Raw genomic sequence first — 20,905 nt, 5'->3', positions numbered from 1 at the left:
GGTTTCCCCTGTGCCAGCATGGCTGCACACATCCAGCTTCATTCCTGAGAGAACGGGGATTTGGGGCAGGGCGGGAACCCTTGAAGTATGGAGGAAAGAACAGTGAGCAGCAGGCCTCACGGACTCTAGCTCAGAGTCTCGGTTCCTTGTTTCACGTGGAGTTGGAAATCCCCCACAGAGTGGTAATTACTCAGGGCCTGGGATTTACCTACATCGGCCCCGAAATAGGGGAGGAGGGGGCTGGTCGGTGGCAGGTGTACCCCACTGTGCTGGCCCCAGCTCCTAACACGGATCCAGGATCAGACCAGTGATCCGATTCACAGAGCAACTTTCAGACGTGTGATGTGGGCCAGTTAAAATGCTTTTTCTGATAGGGTTTGGTGTTAAAAATGATTCCATGTGCCCTGTTGCAGGCAGGTTTTCTGAAGCTGGTCTGGCATCCTGGACTCTGGAGGAGCCAGTGATGTCACTGGGTTTCAGAGGGCTGCCACAGGGCGGCATTGGCGGGCTGTCCCTTCGCTGGGTTATTGTTGCTCTTTACCATGTTTTACCCTCCCCGGATGGGGTGACCTGACCTGGGACCCACTGTGAGATGCCCCTAGACTCTGACCGACCTTCCCCTGGCTTCTGACCTCATGCATGTGTGAACACATACATGCTAGCCTCCAAAGACTGGTGAGGGCTCTCACCCGTCTCCTGATACCTCTGAGCCCCCTCTCCTGATACCTTCCTTGCCCAGCTGCCTGGGGCTTACTGTCATGTCAGAAGCCTGGGTGCTGGCTCCTCCCTGGCCTCAGCACTCTGGGAACCCAGCCACAGAACCTGCCCTCTCTGTGGGTGCAGCCACCCCCAGCTCTGGAGAGGCCCTCAGGAAGCTGTTTGGCCCCTGTCTAGATGGGTGCCCTCCTAGACCTGAGGCATCCTCCCTATTTGAGGGCAACAAACTGGTCTCAGAAGCATGAGGAATCAGGCATGGCCGGGGTTCCAGCTGTCTGTGGGCTCTGTGCAGGGAGGCACGGACCCGCCTCAGTAGATCCCTGACCCCCTTCGCCGCGGGGGGGTGTGGGTGGTCTTTACACTGAGTCTGTGAGCTGCATCTGAGCTACTTGCAGGGGGCTCGGTGAGAAAAGCCAAAGGTTGCACTGGCTAGAAGGCGCCCTATAGTTTGAAATAGAGGTTGAGGGGCCAGCATCCCACCAGCCCTCGGCCTCCCTCCCCACGCAGGTACCCCTGGTGTAGGGAGAAGCCAGCGTGTGGAACTGGAAAGCAGGGATTTCCTCGCTTCACCTCCATGCGGCTACCAACTGCCATCTTATTCCACCTCCAGTGACAGTGATGTCCCATCCCCATGTGAGGAAATACGTGTACTTTGTAATGCTTTAGATTCGTGGCCAGTTGTTTTCTTTTTTTTTTTTTTTTGAAAGATTTTATTTATTTGAGAGCAAGAGAGCAAGCACGAGCTGGGGAAGAAGCAGAGGGAGAGAGAAGGAGAAGCCGACTCTCCGCTGAGCAGGGAGCCTGACATGGGGCTCGATCCCAGGGCCCTGCAGTCATGACCCGAGCTGAAGGCAGACGCTTAACCGACCGAGCCACCCAGGAGTCCCGATTTGTGGCCAGTTTCAAACGTAGAAGTAGAGAGAATAATGTAGCCGCGCCCCAGCTTCCGTAGAGACCAGTTTAGAGCCAGTCGGTGTCTCTTCATCCATCCCCTTCTGCTGTCCACACCCAAGTTTATCGTTTCTCCAGTGAACACTGAGAAACGGGTCATGCAACGCTGGGGGGTGAGCGGTGCCCCTTTAGCGGCTCCCACAGAGCACAGTGTGCGTGGAGGGCTCCTCACTGCCCCTGCTTGGCCTGGCAGAGTGAGGAGACCAGGATGTCACCAGCCTCTCGCGCAAGCGGTGCACTAGCGCTCTGGCTCAGCTCAGGCTGCTTGTGCGGGTGCCATCCCCTCCTGTGTGCATCCAGCCCCCCTTCTTGCCGTGCAGCAAATACTGCTGGTTAGCCAGCCTGGCTGGAGCAGCGACTGAGCCTGTGCTGACGGTCTCCCCGGGAGGAAAGGTCTTTCTGCTTCTTAGTGCCTGCTCTTGGTTCTCGTGTTGTGGGAAGACCCCAGAAAAGCCCTGGGAACTGGGGTTGGTGGTGAGGAGCATGTATCCCTGGGGTGTCCCATAGGTGTCCCGTAGGTGTGAGCGCGAACGTGCTTTCTCTCTCCCCATGCCGGAGCTGGGAGGTGCCTTGTTTAGGGATGCTGGAGACACTGGCTGGTGGAGCTGCCCGTGTGACGCTGACTTTCCTGTCTTACGGAGTGGATGTGATTATGGCCCTTGAGCCTCCAGTCTAGGATATGCAAGTGCTCAGTGAGGTAGTTAAGGAGTCTTCTGGCCCTGCCTGCTCCCTGCACTTCCAGAGTGGCCCTCCCCCTCTCATGATACCTTCCTTGCCCAGCTGCCTTGGGCACACCACCACCCTGCGGGCTCCTTGGCTAGGTGAGTAATTACTTCCAGTAAAGAGGGCAGCCCACTAGAGAATAAGTGGGCTGAGATGGTGAGCGGTTCACATGGGAAGTCCTCATTGGTAGAAAGGGGAGGTGACACTTGGCTTCGTTAATTGTTACATATATACAAATTAAATTGCATCTACTGAAGGAGCCCTAAGGAGAAAATGAGAGACTTTGGGTGCTCAGGCATCCTTCATTTGTGAGTTCTGTCCCTTTTGGGAAAACCCTTTGGTTTTGAGAGGTATTCTTGGTTTTGTTCTTGTTGAGAACAGATCCCGAGGGAGACAGCTAATGCACCTGGCTCCTCCTGACAGCGAGAGGCTGGTATGTGGCCCCGGGGCTCTGGCCACCAGAACTGCCCAAAGGCCCCCACTGCGGGGGTGCCCAGAAGCTTCTTCCCTGTACAGGAACAGAGCAGCGTCTGTGCTGTGATTGTGGCACCTGCAGCCGGGTGCCAGGAGGGACCCAGGACGGGCCGAAGACAAGTGGTCCGTGGGTGTCGCAGCAGCAGTTTAGGTCCCATACAGTGGCCAGAGCTGAAAGGCAGGTCGTGTAGGAGCCCGCCCACTTCCCCACTATCTGCTCTTCCTCCTGGCGTCCGTGCTCGTTCCACTGTCTTCACTCTGGTCCTCTCTCTCCCCTCCAGAGCTTTGGTGCCATGTCACCATCTCCCTAGGTGCTAGGACCTCTGCTGTGGACACCCTGGGACAGGCCCACTCAGGTCTTGCCCTCTCTGTACGCATGCTTGGTCTGCCTTCCACTTAACACTGACTTCCCTGGCCCGAGGGCCTCGTGCTGGGGCTTTGCAGGCCTGGAACCTGGTTGGGAGCCTCCTGATGGACATCTCATCCTGGGAGGCCTGGCTGCTTCTGTGTGGGTGGGTGTGTTGGGGAGGCTGGTTCAGGAGCCTTCCATCTTGGCGTGCCCAACCCAGGCAGAGCCACAGGCTGGCTGGGGTGACACTGCATATTGGGTCTGAGACCAGAGGCCAGGCTGGGCCTGGCGCTGCACAGACTCCTGCCTGTCGGGTGTGGTGAGCGTCAGGGCTCAGGGCCAGACTTCTTGGAGCATTTCTCGGGGTCCGCTTCGTGGTCCTCAGGAGACTGACGGAACTTGAAATGCCCAGGTAGTGCTTCCTACTCAGTGCTCCATGCCCTCACCACCATCCCTTCAGGGTGGGGCAGAGCCGGAGGAGTGAGCACCCCAGGACAGTCCTGAACTTGCAGGTAGCCAGGGCAGAAAGAGGTTAGGCAGAGGTAGCATTTTCCACAGGGCTGGGAGCCGGAGAGCCTGCTCCAAGCCAGACTGCACACGGCCTCAAGTGTGGGAGCTGCTCAGCGAGGATGGCAGGGCCTGCAGACGTCCCCTTGCCCACTCCGGCGCAGCTCCCAGGGGCGGCTCCAACTGCGCCAGGTCTCTGGTGCTAGCTGGCTACCAGCCTCCGGGGTTGCCCAGGTGTTCTGCCTCCCCCCTCCTGTCTGGCAGCGGGACAGCGTCTGCCCAAGGACAAGGACAGTCTGTGCTGCCGAGCTCGCTCTGCAGGGACTGTGGTTCAGGAGCGTGTGGGGGCCCAGGGTTCTAAATATACCCGGGTGAGGTCACTGGGGTGGAGACAGGCCATGTGGCAGGCTCAGGACCCCATCAGGGCTGGAATCCCAGGGCTGGGGACAGGGAGTGGGTGGCCTTGCTGTCCCTGTGGTACTGGCCTCCTCACTGTGCGGTCTCCTCTTGCGCTGAGTCCCCGTCCGTGGCACGTCAAAGGTATGTGAAAGAAGGATGGAGAGCGTCTCCTCTCAGACCCCTTCCTTCAGTATAGCTTGGGGTAGATTTTGGGGGCCATCTGGATGTGTGCGTTCTTGGGCACAGCCCTGAATGAGAACAGTGCGTGGGGAGACCTTTGTTGCCAAGGGGTGGCTTGGGCCCCCTGGCAGAGGGGCAGCCTTGTGGGAGCTCTGGCTGGCACAGTGAGGGTCACTGGCATGCGCTGTGGTCACTGCAGTTCACACTCAGAAGAGACAGAGAACCTGGGGTGGCGGGTGGAGGTGACAGCTGCTTTCAGCTGGAAATAAGGCAGATAAGCTGGGAATCCACATGGTCGGCAGAGTCACAGCCCCCATGGATGTCTACATCCTAGTCCCCGGAAGCTGGCCATGTGGTACCTTGTATGGCAGGAGGGTGCACATGTGAGTGAGGGTGCAGACCTGCATGGCGCAGGTGGGTCCAACCTCATCCCGTCATTAGAAGTGGACCCTTTCCTGGCTGGCTCAGAGGTGCAGTGGGAGGACTCAGGCCTGTTGCTGGCTTGGGAGGTAGACTGAGGTGCCATGAGCTGGGGAGTGCAGCGCCCTCCCGAAGCTGGAAATGGCCTTCAGGTGACAGCCAGCCAGCAGGAAAAGGGGGCCCTCGGTACAGCAAGGAGGATTAATTCTTTCAGCACCGAAGGAGTAGGAAACCGCTCTTGAGAGCTTCCTGAAAGGAGAGCGGCATGCCTACACTACACCTGGATCTCAGCCTAGGGGGACCCAAACCACACTCCTGCCCTCCAGAACTTAACATGATATACACACGCATGGTGTTTGAGCCACTCAGTTTGTGATCCTGTGTGATCATTTTGGCAGCAGAGGAAACCAGCACATCAGTGCTGGCAAGGATGTGGGAAACAGGCTTCCCCACCTTCCTCTCCTACAGTGGGCATGGAATGGGAGCAGCCTCCCTGGTGGCTCATTACAGTCATTCATGGCCCTGGTGCCAGCAGCCCCTCTAGCAGCTTGTGTGTTAGCCCAGAATTGCCTCGAGTAAAGTTGGACGTTGCAGCCTTGTTTGTAACAGTAAGTGGAAAAGGAGGGACGCAGCACTGCTCAAGTGGGGCCCTCCCTCCCCCTGACCCCATCCTGGAAGGAATTGCTGAGGAAGTCTGTGGTGTTGGGTGTTTCTGATGTTAGTGAGAAAAAGTAAGGCATAGAGTCATGTTTTGCTTTTTTTTTTTTTTAAAGTGTGTGTTAAGTATATACACAAGCTTCTATATGCAAGGAGTATTTTGGGGAAAGATACAGGGCAATACTGCGTTGGCTGGGTGGGAGATGTGCCTTTCCTTGTGCCCTTTCGCGTGCCTGCATAGCTTCGTTCCAGTGTGTGTGGGCGTGTGATGTGCTCACTGTGTGATCTTGTTGGGGGGGGGGGGCTTGCTCAAGGCAAGGGCTCCCCTGTCTCACCAGCCCACCAAAACCTGCAGCTGCTTGGGGCCGGGGGAGGGGGGGTTGAGCCGCAGGAGCTCGCTTTCTCTCCTGGAGCCAAGCCCCTCACTAGGCATGCGCTCCCGGGCTGAGGTTTGCTTCTTGTGGTAGGCGGAAGTTCTTAATCTTCGTGAAGCCTAGTTTGTCAGTATTTTTCTTGGGCAGTTACTGCTTTGGGGGTTCTGAGAAATCTTTGTCTACCCCAAGGTTATAGAGATAACTGCCCTGTGTCTTCTAACTAAGACTGAGTTTTTGCTTTCATATTTAGGTCTGTGATTGGCCAGTGGCCAAGTCCATGACTGATCTTAAACTAAGTTTTGAGTATGCTCTGATGACGGGTGTGGATGGATCACGCAGTGTGTTTTCCATGACTCCACTCCCTGTGGTCTGAGCTTCGTCTTATCGGTGCACTGAGGTTACGAGTGGCTCGTTTCTGTTACTCTTGAATTTTTCTTTCTGCTTCTTTGACTCTTGGAAGACACTGGTGTCATAACATTTGACTACATGACCTGCACCTTTGTGTGCCGTCCCTTCTTTGTAAAATGTGATGATAGTACCTTCCCCATGGGGTCGTTCAGATTCCACAGAGCAGTGCCACGTGGAAACGTGGTGTGAGAGCAGGGCCTGGCCTACAGCGAATAGCAGACAAGGGATGGAATGGCTTGGTCAGCAGGTGTGCACACGTGAGACTACCAGAGGCCATCACACCCTAGACTTGGCAGGACCCAGAATTCCCTGGTACTCTCAGATGCCACTTTTGCCGGTTGGTGGCCATGTCCGCAGGGTAGCCTCTCCTGGCTTCTTCATGCCTGCAAGAGCTGAGCACAGGGGCTGTCCTCTCCTCTTTCACCTGGTGCCTATTCTTGTGTGCTGGCCCAGGGTTTCTGTGTTCAGATACATACAGCTCCTCGGGGCCATGTGGTATCCGTCTTCTCCCACTCTGTTGCATCTTGGCATCTTGAGATAAGCTTATATAAAGAGTCTTTTAAATGTAGCCAAATTGATTGGATTACTGCGTGCAGTCATTCCTCAGAGATACTGTGGGTTGGGCTCCAGACCACCAACTATCACAGTAAATGGAGGCAAATGAAGTTTCTGGTTTCCCAGTGCACATAAGAATGGTGTTTTCACTATACTCTAGTCTGTTAAGTGTATAATAGTATTATATCTAAAAAGCCAATGTATATATGTTAATTAAAAAATACTATATTATTGGGGCATCTGGGTGACATAGTTAACTCCAACTCTTGATTTCAACCCAGGTCACGGTCTCAGGATCATGAGATTGAGTCCCGCGCTGGGCTCCACGCTGGGCGTGGAGTCTGCTCAAGAGTCTTCCTCTCCCTCCCCTGCTCTTTAAAACAAAAAAGCCCCCCAAAATTTTATTACTAAAAAAATGCTAACCATCATCTCATTTTTCAGCAAATCATAATCTTTTGCTGATGGAACATCCTGCCTCCATAGTGATGGCTGCTGACGGCTGCGGTGGCTGTGGCAGTTTCTTAACATAAGGCAGCAGTGATGTCTGCCTTTCACAGACGATCTCTCTGTAGCACGCGATGCTGTTTGATAGCATTTGACACATGGTAGCGCTTCTTTCAAAATGGGGGTCCGTCCTCTCAAATGCTGCCACTGCTTTATCAGCTCGTTTTCTAGAATACTCTACGCCCTTTGTGGTCATTTCAAGTCTTCACGGCATCTTCACCACGAGTAGATTCCAGCTCAGGAAACCTGCTCTGTGCTCATCCGTTAGAAGCAACTCCTCAACTGTTCAAGTTTCAGCGTGAGGTTGGAGCAATTCAGTCCCATTGTCAGGCTCCACTTATGATTCTAGTTCTTTGGCTGTTTCCATCATGCCTGCGGTTACTTCCTCCACCGACGTCTTGAACCCTCAGTCATCCATGAGGGTTGGAATCCACTGCTTCCAAACTCCTGTTCATGTTCATATTTTGATCTCTTCCCAGTGGCATCTAGAATGGTAAACCCTTTCCAGAGGTTTTCAATTTACTTTGCCCAGATGCGTCTGAGGAATGACTATGTACAGTAGCTATAGCCTTACAAAGTGTACTTCTTAAATAATCAGACTTGAAAGTTGAAATGACTTCTCAGTCCATGGTCTGCAGAATGGGTGTTGTGACAGCAGGTATGGAAACGACATCAGTCTCATGGCACATGCCAGAGCTCTTGGGTGACCACGTGCATTGTCAATGAGCAGTAATACTTTGAAAAGAATCTTTCTTCCTGAGCAGTAAGTCTCAACAGACTTAAAATAGTCTGTAAACCATGTTACAAATTCATGTGCTGTCACCAGGCTTCGTTGTTCCTTTTCTAGAGCACAGACTGAGTAGATTTAGCATAATTCTTAAGGGCCCGAGGATTTTCCAAATGGTAAATAAGCATTGGCTTCAACTTGGTCCCCAGCCACATTAGCCCCCAACAAGAGAGTCAGCCTGTCCTTTGAAGCTTTGTAGCTAGGCATTGGCTTCTCTCTGAAAGTCCTGGGCGGCATCTTCTTCCAGTAGAAGGCTGTCTCATGTGCACTGACAGTCTGCTGAGTAGTGTCGCCACCTTCATGAATCATCTCATCTTCTGGGTCCTTTGCTGTGGCTTCTACGTCAGCACCTGCCGTTTCACTGGCACTTTCAGGTTATGAAGTTGGTTTCTTTCCTTGAACCCCATGAGCCAACCTCCGCTGGCCTCAGACTTTGCTTCTGCAGCTCCCCCAGCTCTCTGAGCCTTCACAGAATTGAAGAGAGTTAGGGCCTTGCTCTGGACGAGGCTTTGGATTAAAGGAATGTGGTGGTTTGATCTTTTATCCAGACCACTCAGACTTAGTCCCTATCAGCAAGAAGGCGGTTTCGCTTTCTTTGTTCACTAGACTAGCACTTTAATTTCCTTCAAGAACTTTCTTTGCCTTCACAGCTTGGCTAAGTGTTTGGGCACAAGAGGAGTAGCTTTTGGCCTATGTCTTGGTTTTGGGCACACCTTCCTCTCTAAGTGTAATCATTTCTAGCTTTTGATTTAAAGTGAGAGATGTGTGAGAGATGTGTGACTCTCTCTTGCACTTGAACACGTAGAGGCCATTGTAGGGTTATCGTTTGGCTGATTTTCACCACTGTTGTGTCTCAGGGAACAGGGAGGCCAAGGAGAAGAGAGAGACAGGAGTGGCTGGGCAGTGGAGCAGTCAGAACACACACACACAGTGTCCGTGAAGTCTGCCATCTTCTATGGGGGCAGTTTGTGGCACCTGAAAACAATCACAGTTGTAACATCAAGAATCACTGATCACAGATCACTGTAACAAATATAATAGTAAAAAAAAAATCGGAAATATTATGAGAACTGTGAAAATGTGACACAGAGACGGACACACAGGGTGAGCAAAAGCTGTTGGAATAGTGGTATCCTAGACTCGCTCAACGCAGGGCTGCCGCAGACCTTGGATCATAGCAAACACAGTATCTGTGAAGTGTAGTGGAACTAAGAGCAACAGGAGATGCGCCTTTACTGATTTTTTTTAAGATTTTTTTTTTATTTATTAATTTGACAGAGATCACAAGTAGGCAGAGAGGCAGGCAGCAAGAGAGAGAGAGAGAAGGGGAAACAGGCTCCCTGCCGAGCAGAGAGCCCGATGAGGGGCTCGATCCCAGGACTCTGGGATCATGACCTGAGCCGAAGGCAGAAGCTTAACCTACTGAGCCACCCAGGTGCCCCTTTACTGATTTTTTAAGCTCCGTGTGTTTTATTGGATAAATTGTTCGGCACCTTGGCCCCATGAGATGCTAGAGTAGAACGCCTCTGCCAGCTCAGGAGCAGAACTTACCACAGATGTCATGGATCTCAGCCGTGTGACCACCACTTGGGCCGGTGGGCATGGCCATGGACGGGCTCGTGGCCCACTGCACCCCGTGCACTAGAGGCAGCGGACAGGAGGGCGGGCCCTGGGTGCCTTGTCGCCTTCAGGAGCGGGTAGGAGATGGCACAGGGTGAGAGCTTGGGTGTGGCAACTCCGCTGGCTCTTGGGGAGGGAGAGGCCTGAGCGGCTGGCATGGGGAGAAGAACAGAGGCCTGACAAGTGGCTCTTGTTCCCTAGATCCGGAACATGGTGGCGGTGCTGGAAGTCATCTCCAGCCTGGAGAAATACCCCATTACCAAAGAGGCACTGGAGGTGAGTGTCCCCAGACCCAACATTGGGAAGAGAAGGGTGGGCAGGGCCTGGGCTTCCCCAACCCAAGTCCTTCCGGGTTCCTTGGAGCCTTTGCTCTCACTGGCCAGGTGAGGACTTAGTAGTGCTGAGGGAGGGGTGTACGTATCCTCCCGGCCATCTTCCCATGGGTACTGCAGGAATTGGGTGGTTTTAGTCCTGGCCTGGGAGGCGTGCCTGGCCGGAGGGGGCAGGAGTGGGGGTGCTCCAGTGAGCGATGCTGGCTCAGGCCCTCCGTCTGCCATTGCCTTTGCCACAGTGTGCTCGCGCCCAAAGAGCTTCCCTGGCAGCGTGTCCTTGCACCGGCCTTGGTGACGCACAGCCTCTAGGTCGCCAGGAGCCTTTGGGATGGTGCTTCTGAAGATGCCGCCTATGGCCCTGGGACTCTGAAGTTTGAGGACTAGATTTGAGAAGTTAGAGGTCACAGAGGAGCCCAAATCCCCATGGGTTTTGTTATCCAGGAACTCTGGGTCTTAAGGGGCAGTGGGATTAATCCAGAGGCCAGGGGCCCTCAGCTCCCTTTCCATGGGGGACTTCCTGTCCCCAAAGCACGTCATTGTCTCTCTTTGGTTGTAGGAAACTCGACTTGGGAAGCTCATCAACGACGTCCGCAAGAAAACGAAGAACGAGGAGCTCGCCAAGCGGGCCAAGAAGCTGCTGCGGAGCTGGCAGAAGCTCATCGAGCCTGTGCACCAGAATGAGGCAGCGCTGCGGGGGCTGGCGGGCGGCACTGGTTCTGCCAACGGGGGTGCTCACAACTGCCGGCCGGAGGTGGGGGCGGCTGGCGCTCCCAAGAGCATCCATGACCTGAAGAACCGCAACGACATCCAGAGGCTACCTGGACAGCGGCTGGACAGGCTGGGCAGCCGCAAGCGCCGGGGAGATCAGCGTGACCTTGGCCACCCTGGGCCACCTCCCAAGGTCTCCAAAGCCAGCCATGACTCTCTGGTACCCAACTCATCCCCCCTCCCCACGAACGGGATCGGCGGGAGCCCTGAGAGCTTCCCGGGCACTCTGGATGGCAGCGGGCACGCGGGCCCCGAGGGCGGCCGCCTGGAGCAAGGCGAGAGCGACAAGCACAGCGGCAAGATTCCCGTCAACGCCGTGCGGCCGCACACCAGCTCCCCAGGCCTGGGCAAGCCCCCTGGCCCCTGCTTGCAGACAAAGGCTGGGGTGCTGCAGCAGATGGACCGGGTGGATGAGACTCCAGGCCCCCCTCACCCCAAGGGGCTGATTCGCTGCTCTTTCAGTCCCCGGAACTCACGGCACGAGGGCTCCTTTGCCCGGCAGCGGAGCCCGTACACGCCCAAGGGCTCCATGCCCAGCCCCTCTCCACGGCCCCAGGCGCTTGATGCCACACAAGTGCCATCACCACTTCCACTGGCCCAGCCGTCCACGCCACCCGTGAGGCGGCTCGAGCTGCTGTCCAGTGCAGAGAGCCCAGTGCGCTGGCTGGAGCAGCCTGAGGGCCACCAGCGGCTGGCAGGGCAGGGTTGCAAGGTGGGGCTGCCTCCCTCCGAGCCCCACCTTCCCCGGGCAGGCTTTTCCCCGGACTCTTCGAAGGCGGACAGCGATGCTGCCTCCTCTGGTGGCTCGGACAGCAAAAAGAAGAAGAGGTACCGGCCTCGTGACTACACGGTGAACTTGGATGGGCAGGTGGCTGAGGCGGGTGTCAAGCCTGTCCGGTTAAAAGAGCGGAAGCTCACCTTTGACCCCATGACCAGACAGATCAAACCTCTGACCCAGAAAGAGCCAGTGCGGGCGGACAGCCCTGTGCACACAGAGCAGCCCAGGACAGAGCTGGACAAACCTGAGGCCAAGGCCAGCGTCCAGAGCCCTTTTGAACAGACGAACTGGAAGGAGCTGTCGCGCAATGAGATCATCCAGTCCTACCTGAGCCGGCAGAGCAGCCTGCTCTCGTCGTCAGGCGCGCAGACCCCAGGGGCTCACCACTTCATGTCTGAGTACCTGAAGCAGGAGGAGAGCACCCGGCGGGGGGCCCGGAAGCCGCACGTGCTGGTGCCTCACAGCGCGCCCACGGACCTCCCAGGGCTGAACCGCGAGGTCACGCAGGACGATCTGGACAGAATCCAGGCCCACCAGTGGCCTGGGGTGAACGGGTGTCAGGACACACAGGGTAACTGGTATGACTGGACGCAGTGCATATCGCTCGACCCGCACGGCGACGACGGGCGGTTGAACATTCTGCCTTATGTCTGCTTGGACTGACCAGCCTGTCGGCCTCTAAGTGCATTCCCACCTCGCAGTTAGCATGGCAGGCGGGCAGCGGGGCGTGGCTGCCTCCGGTGGTTGGGAATCTGGGGAGTCCGGCCCGGGCGGGAGGGAGGGGGCGGGAGTCTCGAGGTCTCTCCGTGCTCTTCCCTCAAAATTCTCCTTCTTTTGTGAAATGCTGCTACCAGTTTACTAACAAAATTGCAAAGGAAGGACCGTGTGGAAGGAAGGCCGGCAAAGTGAGTTCAGAACTCTATAGCAAACCAGCTATAAAAAAGCGTTAGTTCCCCACCCCGGAAGAGGTGCGGACACCTCCCAGCACCCGTGAGCTGGGACGTCAGTTGCAGGCAGGCACAGAAAACCTGGGGGAGAGGTTCCCTTTAAACACAGCAACCGAAGCACGCATCTCATCTATTTGCATTTTCCTTTTTTTAAATTTGGCCCTGAGTGTCTCAGGCAGTGGGGGTACCTGCACCAGGGCCTCTGTTTGCACCCCGCTTGGCCAGTCCTTCAGTCCGGACGCCAGAAGCTTGTCCGCTGCAGCGAGCGGTCGGCAGCAGGTGGGCCAGCCGGCCAGCCAGTACGGCCTACACTCCGTGGGCATCCACACATTTTTCATCTGGTTTCGGTTAAAAACCCAGTTTTGAAAAATATGCTGCAAAAATCTAAGTTTTCTAGGAGTTTATTTTATCCCCCTCTTCCATCCGACCACCAGCCAAATAATTTTCCTCTTTCTCCCTTTTCTGTTTCTTTCCCGTTCCTGCGCATATCTTGAAAATGTCACCTTTCTAGAGTCCCCTCCCAAAAAACACAAAAGTAACCGCGGGTGCTACTGGTGTGTAAGCTGTATTGTTGGGCAAGAGGAGACCTGTCTGTACGCTGGAAACACTCATAACCATTCCTTTAGATTCGTTTGCCTTATGGTTATTTGTCATAAACGCGATTTGCAAAAACAAGGAGCCTTAGTGAATGTACAGTACCTAGACTTCTGTGTTGTCAGGACGCAGAAGGGAGCAACTTTGCTATTTGGTCCAGTAAGTGGACACCTTGTGATATAAATGTGGAAATAAAAAAAAAAAACCATTTGCACAAACCAGTCTCAGAATCGTTACTAATTTGATCATTTACAGTCAAATCCGCCTTTTGTGTCCAAGGTTTGGGCTCCATTGCCAGACTGCAGGGAGACAGGCAGGGCAAAGTGGCCAAGCCCGCCTATTACTGTTCTGCATGAAAACTGACCTCCACCTGCCTTTCACTCATTCAGGGCCCTGTTGCCTCTCCCACCTCCGGGGTCACCTGCTCCACAGAGAGAAGCCCTCTAAAGATGTTCCATGTCCTACGTCTCAGTAACCTTGTTTTACCCCAGAAAGTATCTAGCTTGGACAGGGCATGGCCCAGAGCCATGTCTGGCACTGCACCCCTTGGCTCTGGCCCTGGGCTGCTAGCTCCCCATGCAGGCCTGGAGCTGCCTTAGTAACTGGCAGGTGCTATTTTTAAAAAATAACTTTTCTGCCTTGACTATGATAGTATTTCCTTCTCCCTCATCCCTGAAACCATAAGCTAAGGCTTTGGTTTTCAAAAATGTTCAGTCCAGAATAAGTCATGTTGGATGTACCTACTCATATCACAGATGAAGCAGCAGCTCCCCCTTAAGAGGGACAATCCTGGGGTACCTGGGTGGCTCCGTCGGTTAAGCATCTGCCTTCGGCTCAGGTCATGATCCCAGAGTCCTGGTATCAAGCCCCGCACCTACTTCTCCCTCTGCCTGGACACCCCCTGCTTCTGTGCTCTCACATTTGCTCTGATAAATAAGAGTTCCACAGGGCGAACTAGGGGATCCAGGAACAGAGTCAACCCAAAAACCACAATTTCAGAAGCAGCAGCGATTTCTGACAGGGCCTTGGTACAAGACACACCCACCCTAAGATAAGGGCAGGGATGAAGCAGATTTGAGGACAGGCTGAGGTTGAATTTTGGACCTGCCATCTCTGTGCTGTACAGCTCTAAGATAATCACTTCACTCCTATACACCCATCTCTCTGGAAGATGAAAGTGCTTACCCCAGAGCTGTGAGGGTAAGTTAAAGGATCAGAGTTTAAGCCAAAAGAGGGGGGCAGGGAGTGGAGCATGTCAGTAGAACACTTTGTGCTATGGAGTAACTACTTTCCTAAGTCCACTGTACCTGAAATGTGGGCCAGCCCTGCTGCTGTGTGGGTGTCCCCAGGAAGTGATTTATTCTGTGACAAAAGGTCGTAAGCACAGCTGGAAGATATTAGGGTACAGGTTGGCATCTTATGAGCATCTCCCTGATCCCTGCCCCACCTGCAGGACCACTTCTGTCTTGAGTATCCATTAAGTCCCAGGATAAAGATACTGTCTGCTTTTGAGAACACACAGTTAAGATTTCTCCCCTACATTTTGGAAATGAGTGGGTTGCCACTTTCTAATTTGCCAAGTAAAGACATTGTAAAATGGCATCTTAACCCCCCCACACCCCAAAAGTTGTCAGTACATGATTTTTGGAAAAAAAAATCAAAGTCCTTTAGTATAAAACCATCTTACTGAAAACCATCTTGTTTTCCTCCGCTGGGGTCTGGGGCTGCTGTATCCGGACTGCCCTTGGGCATGCAGTCGGCCCGGCACCTCTTCTACCTGCAAGAGCCCTGGAGACAGGTGCGGGAGTAGGCTACCATGGCCACGAATCTCGAACTGGCCAGGCGACCTAAGCCAAGTGGCCTCTGTCCGTCTGTGAAATGGAGATGGTCATAACTACCGTACAGCACACGTCGCAGTGGTTCCCAGGACGAGCTCCCAGAGACTGGGCGCTCCGGGCTAGCCCTTCTGTTGGAGCCCGGCCATGGAAGTCGCTCCCGTGCTTTTGCAGAAAAAAATTAGCCTATGGAAAGCTTTTCACAATTTGGTTTCTTTTCCGGAAAGATCTGGTCTTTTATCCTCGGGTGTCCTCCGTCGCCCGCCCATCAGGAATCAGGTTGGAGGGCGCCAATGTAGCATGGGAATCGAGGTTTGACTCCCGATCTAGATGGCCCGCTCACGGACGCCAACGAGACAGAGCCTTTGCGCTCCTACCCATTCAGCTCGAGCCACGGCTCCAGGGTCCCCGCGCCAACCCACCGCTGTAGAACCCCGCTAGGATGGAGTCCGCGCCCCCAAGTTCCGCTTCCGCGATAGGCACCGCCCCGGCCGGAAGCCCACCGGGGGGGCGTGGCCTGTGCCCGCTACGTGGTGCCGGGCGCGTCGGCCGGCGCGAGGCGGTGACGCGAGGCAGCGGCGACCAATGGGGATCGGCGTTGGCCGGAGCTCCCGCCCCTACCCGGCCCCGCCCCCGCCCGGCGTCGGGCGGTCGGACGGGCGGGAAGAGGTGGCCGCTCGGGCAGGATGGCGGCGGTGGCGGCGGTGGGCGCGGGGGCGGGGGGCCCGGGAGTGGCGGGCGGCAGCGGCGGGGCGCGCGAGGGCGCGCGGGTGGCGGCGCTGTGCCTGCTGTGGTACGCGCTGAGCGCGGGTGGTAACGTGGTCAATAAGGTGATCCTGAGCGCCTTCCCGTTCCCCGTGACCGTGTCGCTGTGCCACATCCTGGCGCTGTGCGCGGGGCTCCCGCCGCTGCTGCGCGCCTGGCGCGTGCCCCCCGCGCCGCCCGTCTCGGGCCCCGGGCCCGGCCCGCATCCGTCTCCCGGCCCGCTGCTGCCGCCGCGCTTCTACCCGCGCTACGTGCTGCCACTTGCCTTCGGCAAGTACTTCGCGTCCGTGTCAGCGCACGTCAGCATCTGGAAGGTGCCAGTGTCCTACGCGCACACCGGTGGGTGCCGGGGCCGGTCTGGGGGGCGGCGGCCGGGACGTGCCACCTGGGGTTTCGGCGCTTGGATGGGAGTGCGATGGCCCGGTTTCGGCCCGACGGCCTGAGAAGTCAACTTCTGTCAGGAAGGCGCTAGGGGCCAACAAGGCTTGTAGCAGGGGAGGGACTCGTACAAGGGTTTTGGGGAGGGAAGTGGCTGAGAAGAGAGCTGGGAGCTGAGCAGGGCGAATCACAACTGTTGGGTTGGGGGGAAGCCGCACAGAAGAAGGGCTGAGGAGGATGGAAGGGGCTGCCAAACCCTCCCATCGCAGTAGAGGAGTTGGGATTAGAGTACCAGGGTGGGTTCTGGGACTGGGGCGTCTCCCTGAGAGCCCCTTGCCTCTCTTTGCAGTCAAGGCCACCATGCCCATCTGGGTGGTTCTCCTGTCCAGGATCATCATGAAGGAGAAGCAGAGCACCAAGGTAACCCAGAAGGGTTCTGGGCAGGTGGGGACCTCAAGGGCTTCCTGGCTAGTACCCAGCTGGTGACGTGGTCCAGGCTCCTGGCTTCCTCTCAAATCAGGAAGTCAGCTTAGAGGCATCTAGTGGGCTTTTACTCCTAATGTTCTGTAATCGCTTTGGAGGCAGTGGTGTGTGTCCCTGAGTTGCTTCTGCTTTGTGGTCTCGGGAACGCTCCTGTCCCTCTCAGGTCCAGCTTTCCTCCACGTTTGGATTCCCCACGTGTGGTTGCTGGTAGGCAGTGACTTGGTCCCATCATGGCCGGGTACCACGTGCCCCTCCAGGGGGACCAGGGATAGAACATCTGACGCCTTGCTGGAACTCTGACAAGGTTTTGCTTCTTTGCAAGTGACAGCGGTCAGGTTGGGGACTTTTGGGGTCAGAAGTGAGATTGCCAGTCAAAACAGTCTGATTTTGGCAAAACCCAGCGAAGTCTTCAAAATAAAAACCACCAGGAATTGTGAGTGTCTGGGAGTGGAAGTGAAAGCAACACGCAGAGGCTAGGACTGCATAAGGAAGATGCTTTGGGCACAATCCAGAGTCTGTTCAAGATGCCAAGCCAGGGTATTTCCTGCCTTGGGGTGAGAGAAGCTGCGGCTTCAGCCAGAGACAGACTTGCTCCGTGTCCTTAAGTGGAAGTGGGACTCCTGTTGTCCCAGCTGGAATCCATTTCATGCTGGACAGAGCGCTTCTTTTCTACATGGTTGGTTTCTGGCATCCTGTATTTTATGTAACCCAGAGTGGCAGTGCCCTGGATCGACTTATGGAAATTGGGCCACCCCTGGCTGATTTTTTGTTTCAGCCTGTCTTTTTTTCTCCGCAAGACCTGGGTGTGCTCTGTAGCCTACCCCCAGGGTGATGTCAGGTGTGACTTGTCTCCCTGGGTCGGAGTTGCCTGGAAGGTGTGCAGCTTTGTCAGTCGATAATCACATCGTGTTTATCAGGTTTCCCAGTATGGGACATTGTACCCGGCTTGGGCAAGGAGCCGGCCCCTGACACAGTGCGGAAGGACTGAGGAATGGTCTAGGCCAGGACTAATGATAAAGACAGAGTATGTATGGATCCACCCTATGAGAAAGATAAGGCAGGTAATTGTCATTCTTGATCTCAGCTGAAGAGATGGGACGTAAAGGGGCGAGTCAAGTGCCTGAGGCCCACAGCCTATAGTGGGGGAGCTAGAATTGAGCAAACCCCCCCAGTCCAGATCCCTTGCTCTCTCCTCCAGGGGGGGATGAGAAGGCCTCACCAACCCCTCCTAAAATGTCTGCAGTGCTTTAAAGTGTCCTTTGTAGGAGGAGGGTGAGCTGGAGAGTCAGAAAAGCTAGGTGTCGAAAATGGATCCTACTTTTCTGGAAGTTTGGAGCCATTTAGCCACCCGAGCTTAGGGACCATCGCATACACTTGGCCTTGGAAAGCTTGGATCTTCTCGAATGGCTCCTGTCACGGCACTAACTCTTCATTCAGCCAGCACTTACTGGGTGTGTGCTATGTGCTGGGTGCTAGGATAGAGTAGTGACCTGCCGAGCAGACGGGCCCTTTTAGTGGGTGGAGAACACTGCCCCAAAACACCAGCACAGGGACCTGATGGAGGCTTGCGGGGGAGGTGAAAGTTCTCCTTTCTGTGAACTGAGACCTGAGGGGGATGGAGGTCTCTAGCGGGAGAAGGCACAGAGGGAGTATCCCAGCCAAGGGTAACTGCGAGTTGGAAGAGACCAAACTAAGAGGGTACCTGGCCAGCCTCTCCGAGGACCGGGATTTTAGGCCTTGGTGTGTTGGTGGCGGCAGCCGGGTAGAGCTGCTAGGGCCAGCCCCCGTTCCTGGCCCTGAGCTGAGGCTCTTAGTGGAAATGACCATGTAGGGAGTGGGGCCGCACAAAGTGACACAGCCCTGCCCCCAGGGACTCTGCCCCATCTGCACCTCCAGCACCACTATCACAGCGAACACTGTTGACCCGGGGTAGGTGGGATCCCTTTGCTGAGGGAGGGGAGAGCAGCCGAGGCCGCTCCTGGCATCTGTGTGAGGCAGCCTGGCTCAGCGCCCGCCATCAGCCCCTCCCGCCCTCCTCCTGCAGGTGTACCTGTCACTCATCCCCATCATCAGCGGCGTCCTGCTGGCCACTGTCACCGAGTTGTCCTTCGACATGTGGGGGCTCATCAGTGCCCTCGCTGCCACACTGTGCTTCTCGCTTCAGAATATTTTCTCCAAAAAGGTATTTGGGCCCTATCTGGGAAATGTCTGATGACTGGGGGAGTGGCTCGGGTGAGAGAGTGGGCAATAGGGATCTCTGTGGTGTTGGAACAAGGAAAGAATCCTGGTGCCCTTCTGCTGGTTTTGTATTTGTTTCATTTTTTTTTTTTCAAGAGTTTGTCTCCTGTTATAAAATCAGCATATGCTCAGTGTGAAAAAATAAAGGGTCGCCTCCCCCCGAGATCAGAAAAGTTACTGAGCACCTACTACGTGTCAGGCTTTGTAGTGGGTGTGGGAGATGGGTAATCAGTAGAGACCTGCCCCCTGCCCGGGCGGTCCCACACTGAGTAGTCACAGAAGTGTCCCCTAAAGAGAACTACTATTAATGCTAGGGGACTTTTCTGCACAGTGTTTAGAGTTGTAATATTACAGATACATTTCAGAATTTTGCTTTGTATATTTACTATTTATAACATTCTCCCATATCATTAAAAAATACTGCTCTAACTCCTGTAATACACTCTTTCCTGACACCACAGTCACTGCAGTCAGTTCCCCAACCGCAGTGCAGGCTGTTTCCAACTCTTCGTCATACGTAATGCAGTAATGGGGGGGCGCCTGGGTGGCTCAGTCGGTGAAGCATCTGCCTTTGGCTCAGGTCATGATCCCAGGGTCCTGGGATGGATGGATCCCCACGTCTGCGTTCCCTGCTCAGCAGGGAGTCGGCTGCTCTCTGCCCCTTCCCCTGCTCCTTTTCTCTCTCTCTCACTCTTTCAAATAAATGAAATCTTAAAAAAAAAAAAGAAAAAAAGTAACACAGTAAACATCTCTGCCTAACGTTTTCCTGTCTGTCGAGTTATTTCCTTATGGAGGCTTAGCGTTCCTGGGTTGGAATGTATGAGATGCTTTTGGGTCCTGATACACTTTGCCTGGTTGTATTCTGGAACAGCTGTATGCCAATTTAGACAAAAAGCAGCAAGATTTCAGAGTGTCTGTTTCACTGCAGCTTCACCAGAACTGGATGTTGCTGGGTTTTTGTTTTTGTTTTTTTCATTTCTCAGCCCTTATTTGTTTGGGGTATTTTTGTCTCACTGCAGGTGCACTTGTAGGTTTGGTGGTCAGGGTCAGATGTTAGGGCTAAGGTACAGTCACCGTGTTGGGGACCTGGGTAACAAGCCCTTCTTGGCACTTAGCGTTTCAGTTGGCCTTTAAAAAGGTTTTTCTCTCTTTAGGTATTGAGAGATTCTCGGATCCACCATCTCCGGCTCCTGAACATCTTGGGCTGCCACGCTGTCTTCTTTATGATCCCCACGTGGGTCCTGGTGGACCTTTCAGCTTTCCTGGTCAGCAGTGACCTGGTGAGTTGGCCAGCGCGGTGAACACACCCTTTTCTTGATTAGTTTCAGATTAGTTGCTTTGTTGGGGAGTTAAAACTGTGTTGACTTTGGAACATCTGGGGCCCCTGGCAGCCAGCCCTCTTAACGCTTTGTCATGACTCATTGCTCATGCAGTCGAGGAAGTCGGCTTCCTTTGCATTTCCTCCTCCAGCAGGTTAGGTCTCAGGTGTCGACAGCTGCTGCATTTGTGCCAGTGGCATCAGGAACTAAAAAAAATGCCTGCACGGGCGACTCTCCTGTCCTGACAGTCTGTTCAGGTCTCACTTGGACTTGTTAAAACTGCACTTGAATTGCTGGATTCCTTTCTCGGTGTCCTCTGTCCGTATTCCCGTTTGCTGTGGAGGGATCCACAGTGCTCCGAGTGTGGGCAAGAGGATCTTCCCACCACCTGCCAGGCCAGCCTCCAGACAGTGCATTTGAAACCCACGGGCAGGGGACAGTGAGGAGAGGCGTGGTTTTTCCAAGCCTGAGTTACAGAGAGGGGAGGAAATGTGTCTCAGGGCTTAATGAGTCCTGATGGGAGTTCTCGACTTCGGTCTTGCATCCTTAGCACACCTGTAGGTATGGTGCATGCACCTTAGCTCCAGGCTCTTCAGGAGACCAGCTCCGTTCTAACCTACTGTCCATATTGATTATCTGTAAGTTAACAGAGAACTTTCCATCATCAACCAAGACTTGTTACCTTGAAGTACATGAAAGTCAGTGCTTCTCTTTTTTTTTTTCAATTACCAGTTTTCAGAGGAGAGTTCTAGCTTACTGCAGATGTTAACAAGTGAGTTGTTGGGGGGTGGTTTGTGGGCGGGGTGGGACAGTGAAGGAAGGGCCTTCTGTTGTTTTTTTTTT

At 54.7% G+C, this 20,905-nt stretch overlaps 2 protein-coding genes across 5 annotated transcripts in view; both read left to right on the top strand.

The window, feature by feature from the left end:
* MED26 (mediator complex subunit 26) overlaps positions 1 to 13,262 on the top strand; it is a 52,312-nt gene extending 39,050 nt beyond the window's left edge. For all 4 annotated transcript variants that reach the window (XM_032867561.1, XM_032867562.1, XM_032867560.1 and 1 more), the window contains exons 2-3: positions 9,827 to 9,901; positions 10,514 to 13,262. In XM_032867561.1, the coding sequence (XP_032723452.1) occupies positions 9,827 to 9,901; positions 10,514 to 12,166 (1,728 nt within the window). In that variant the 3' untranslated portion in view covers positions 12,167 to 13,262. The remainder of the gene's footprint in view (positions 1 to 9,826; positions 9,902 to 10,513) is intronic.
* A 2,303-nt stretch (positions 13,263 to 15,565) lies between these two features.
* SLC35E1 (solute carrier family 35 member E1) overlaps positions 15,566 to 20,905 on the top strand; it is a 14,419-nt gene continuing 9,079 nt past the window's right edge. The window contains exons 1-4 of the mRNA XM_032868486.1: positions 15,566 to 15,983; positions 16,372 to 16,442; positions 18,550 to 18,687; positions 19,898 to 20,023. Coding sequence (XP_032724377.1) covers positions 15,566 to 15,983; positions 16,372 to 16,442; positions 18,550 to 18,687; positions 19,898 to 20,023 — 753 coding nt within the window. The remainder of the gene's footprint in view (positions 15,984 to 16,371; positions 16,443 to 18,549; positions 18,688 to 19,897; positions 20,024 to 20,905) is intronic.

Source organism: Lontra canadensis, unplaced genomic scaffold (genome assembly GCF_010015895.1).
Source record: "Lontra canadensis isolate GAN:19392208 unplaced genomic scaffold, GSC_riverotter_1.0 scaffold35, whole genome shotgun sequence".
Taxonomy (NCBI): domain Eukaryota; kingdom Metazoa; phylum Chordata; class Mammalia; order Carnivora; family Mustelidae; genus Lontra; species Lontra canadensis.
The sequence above is the reverse complement of the archived record's forward strand: the minus strand, read 5'-3'. Positions and strand labels throughout refer to the sequence as shown.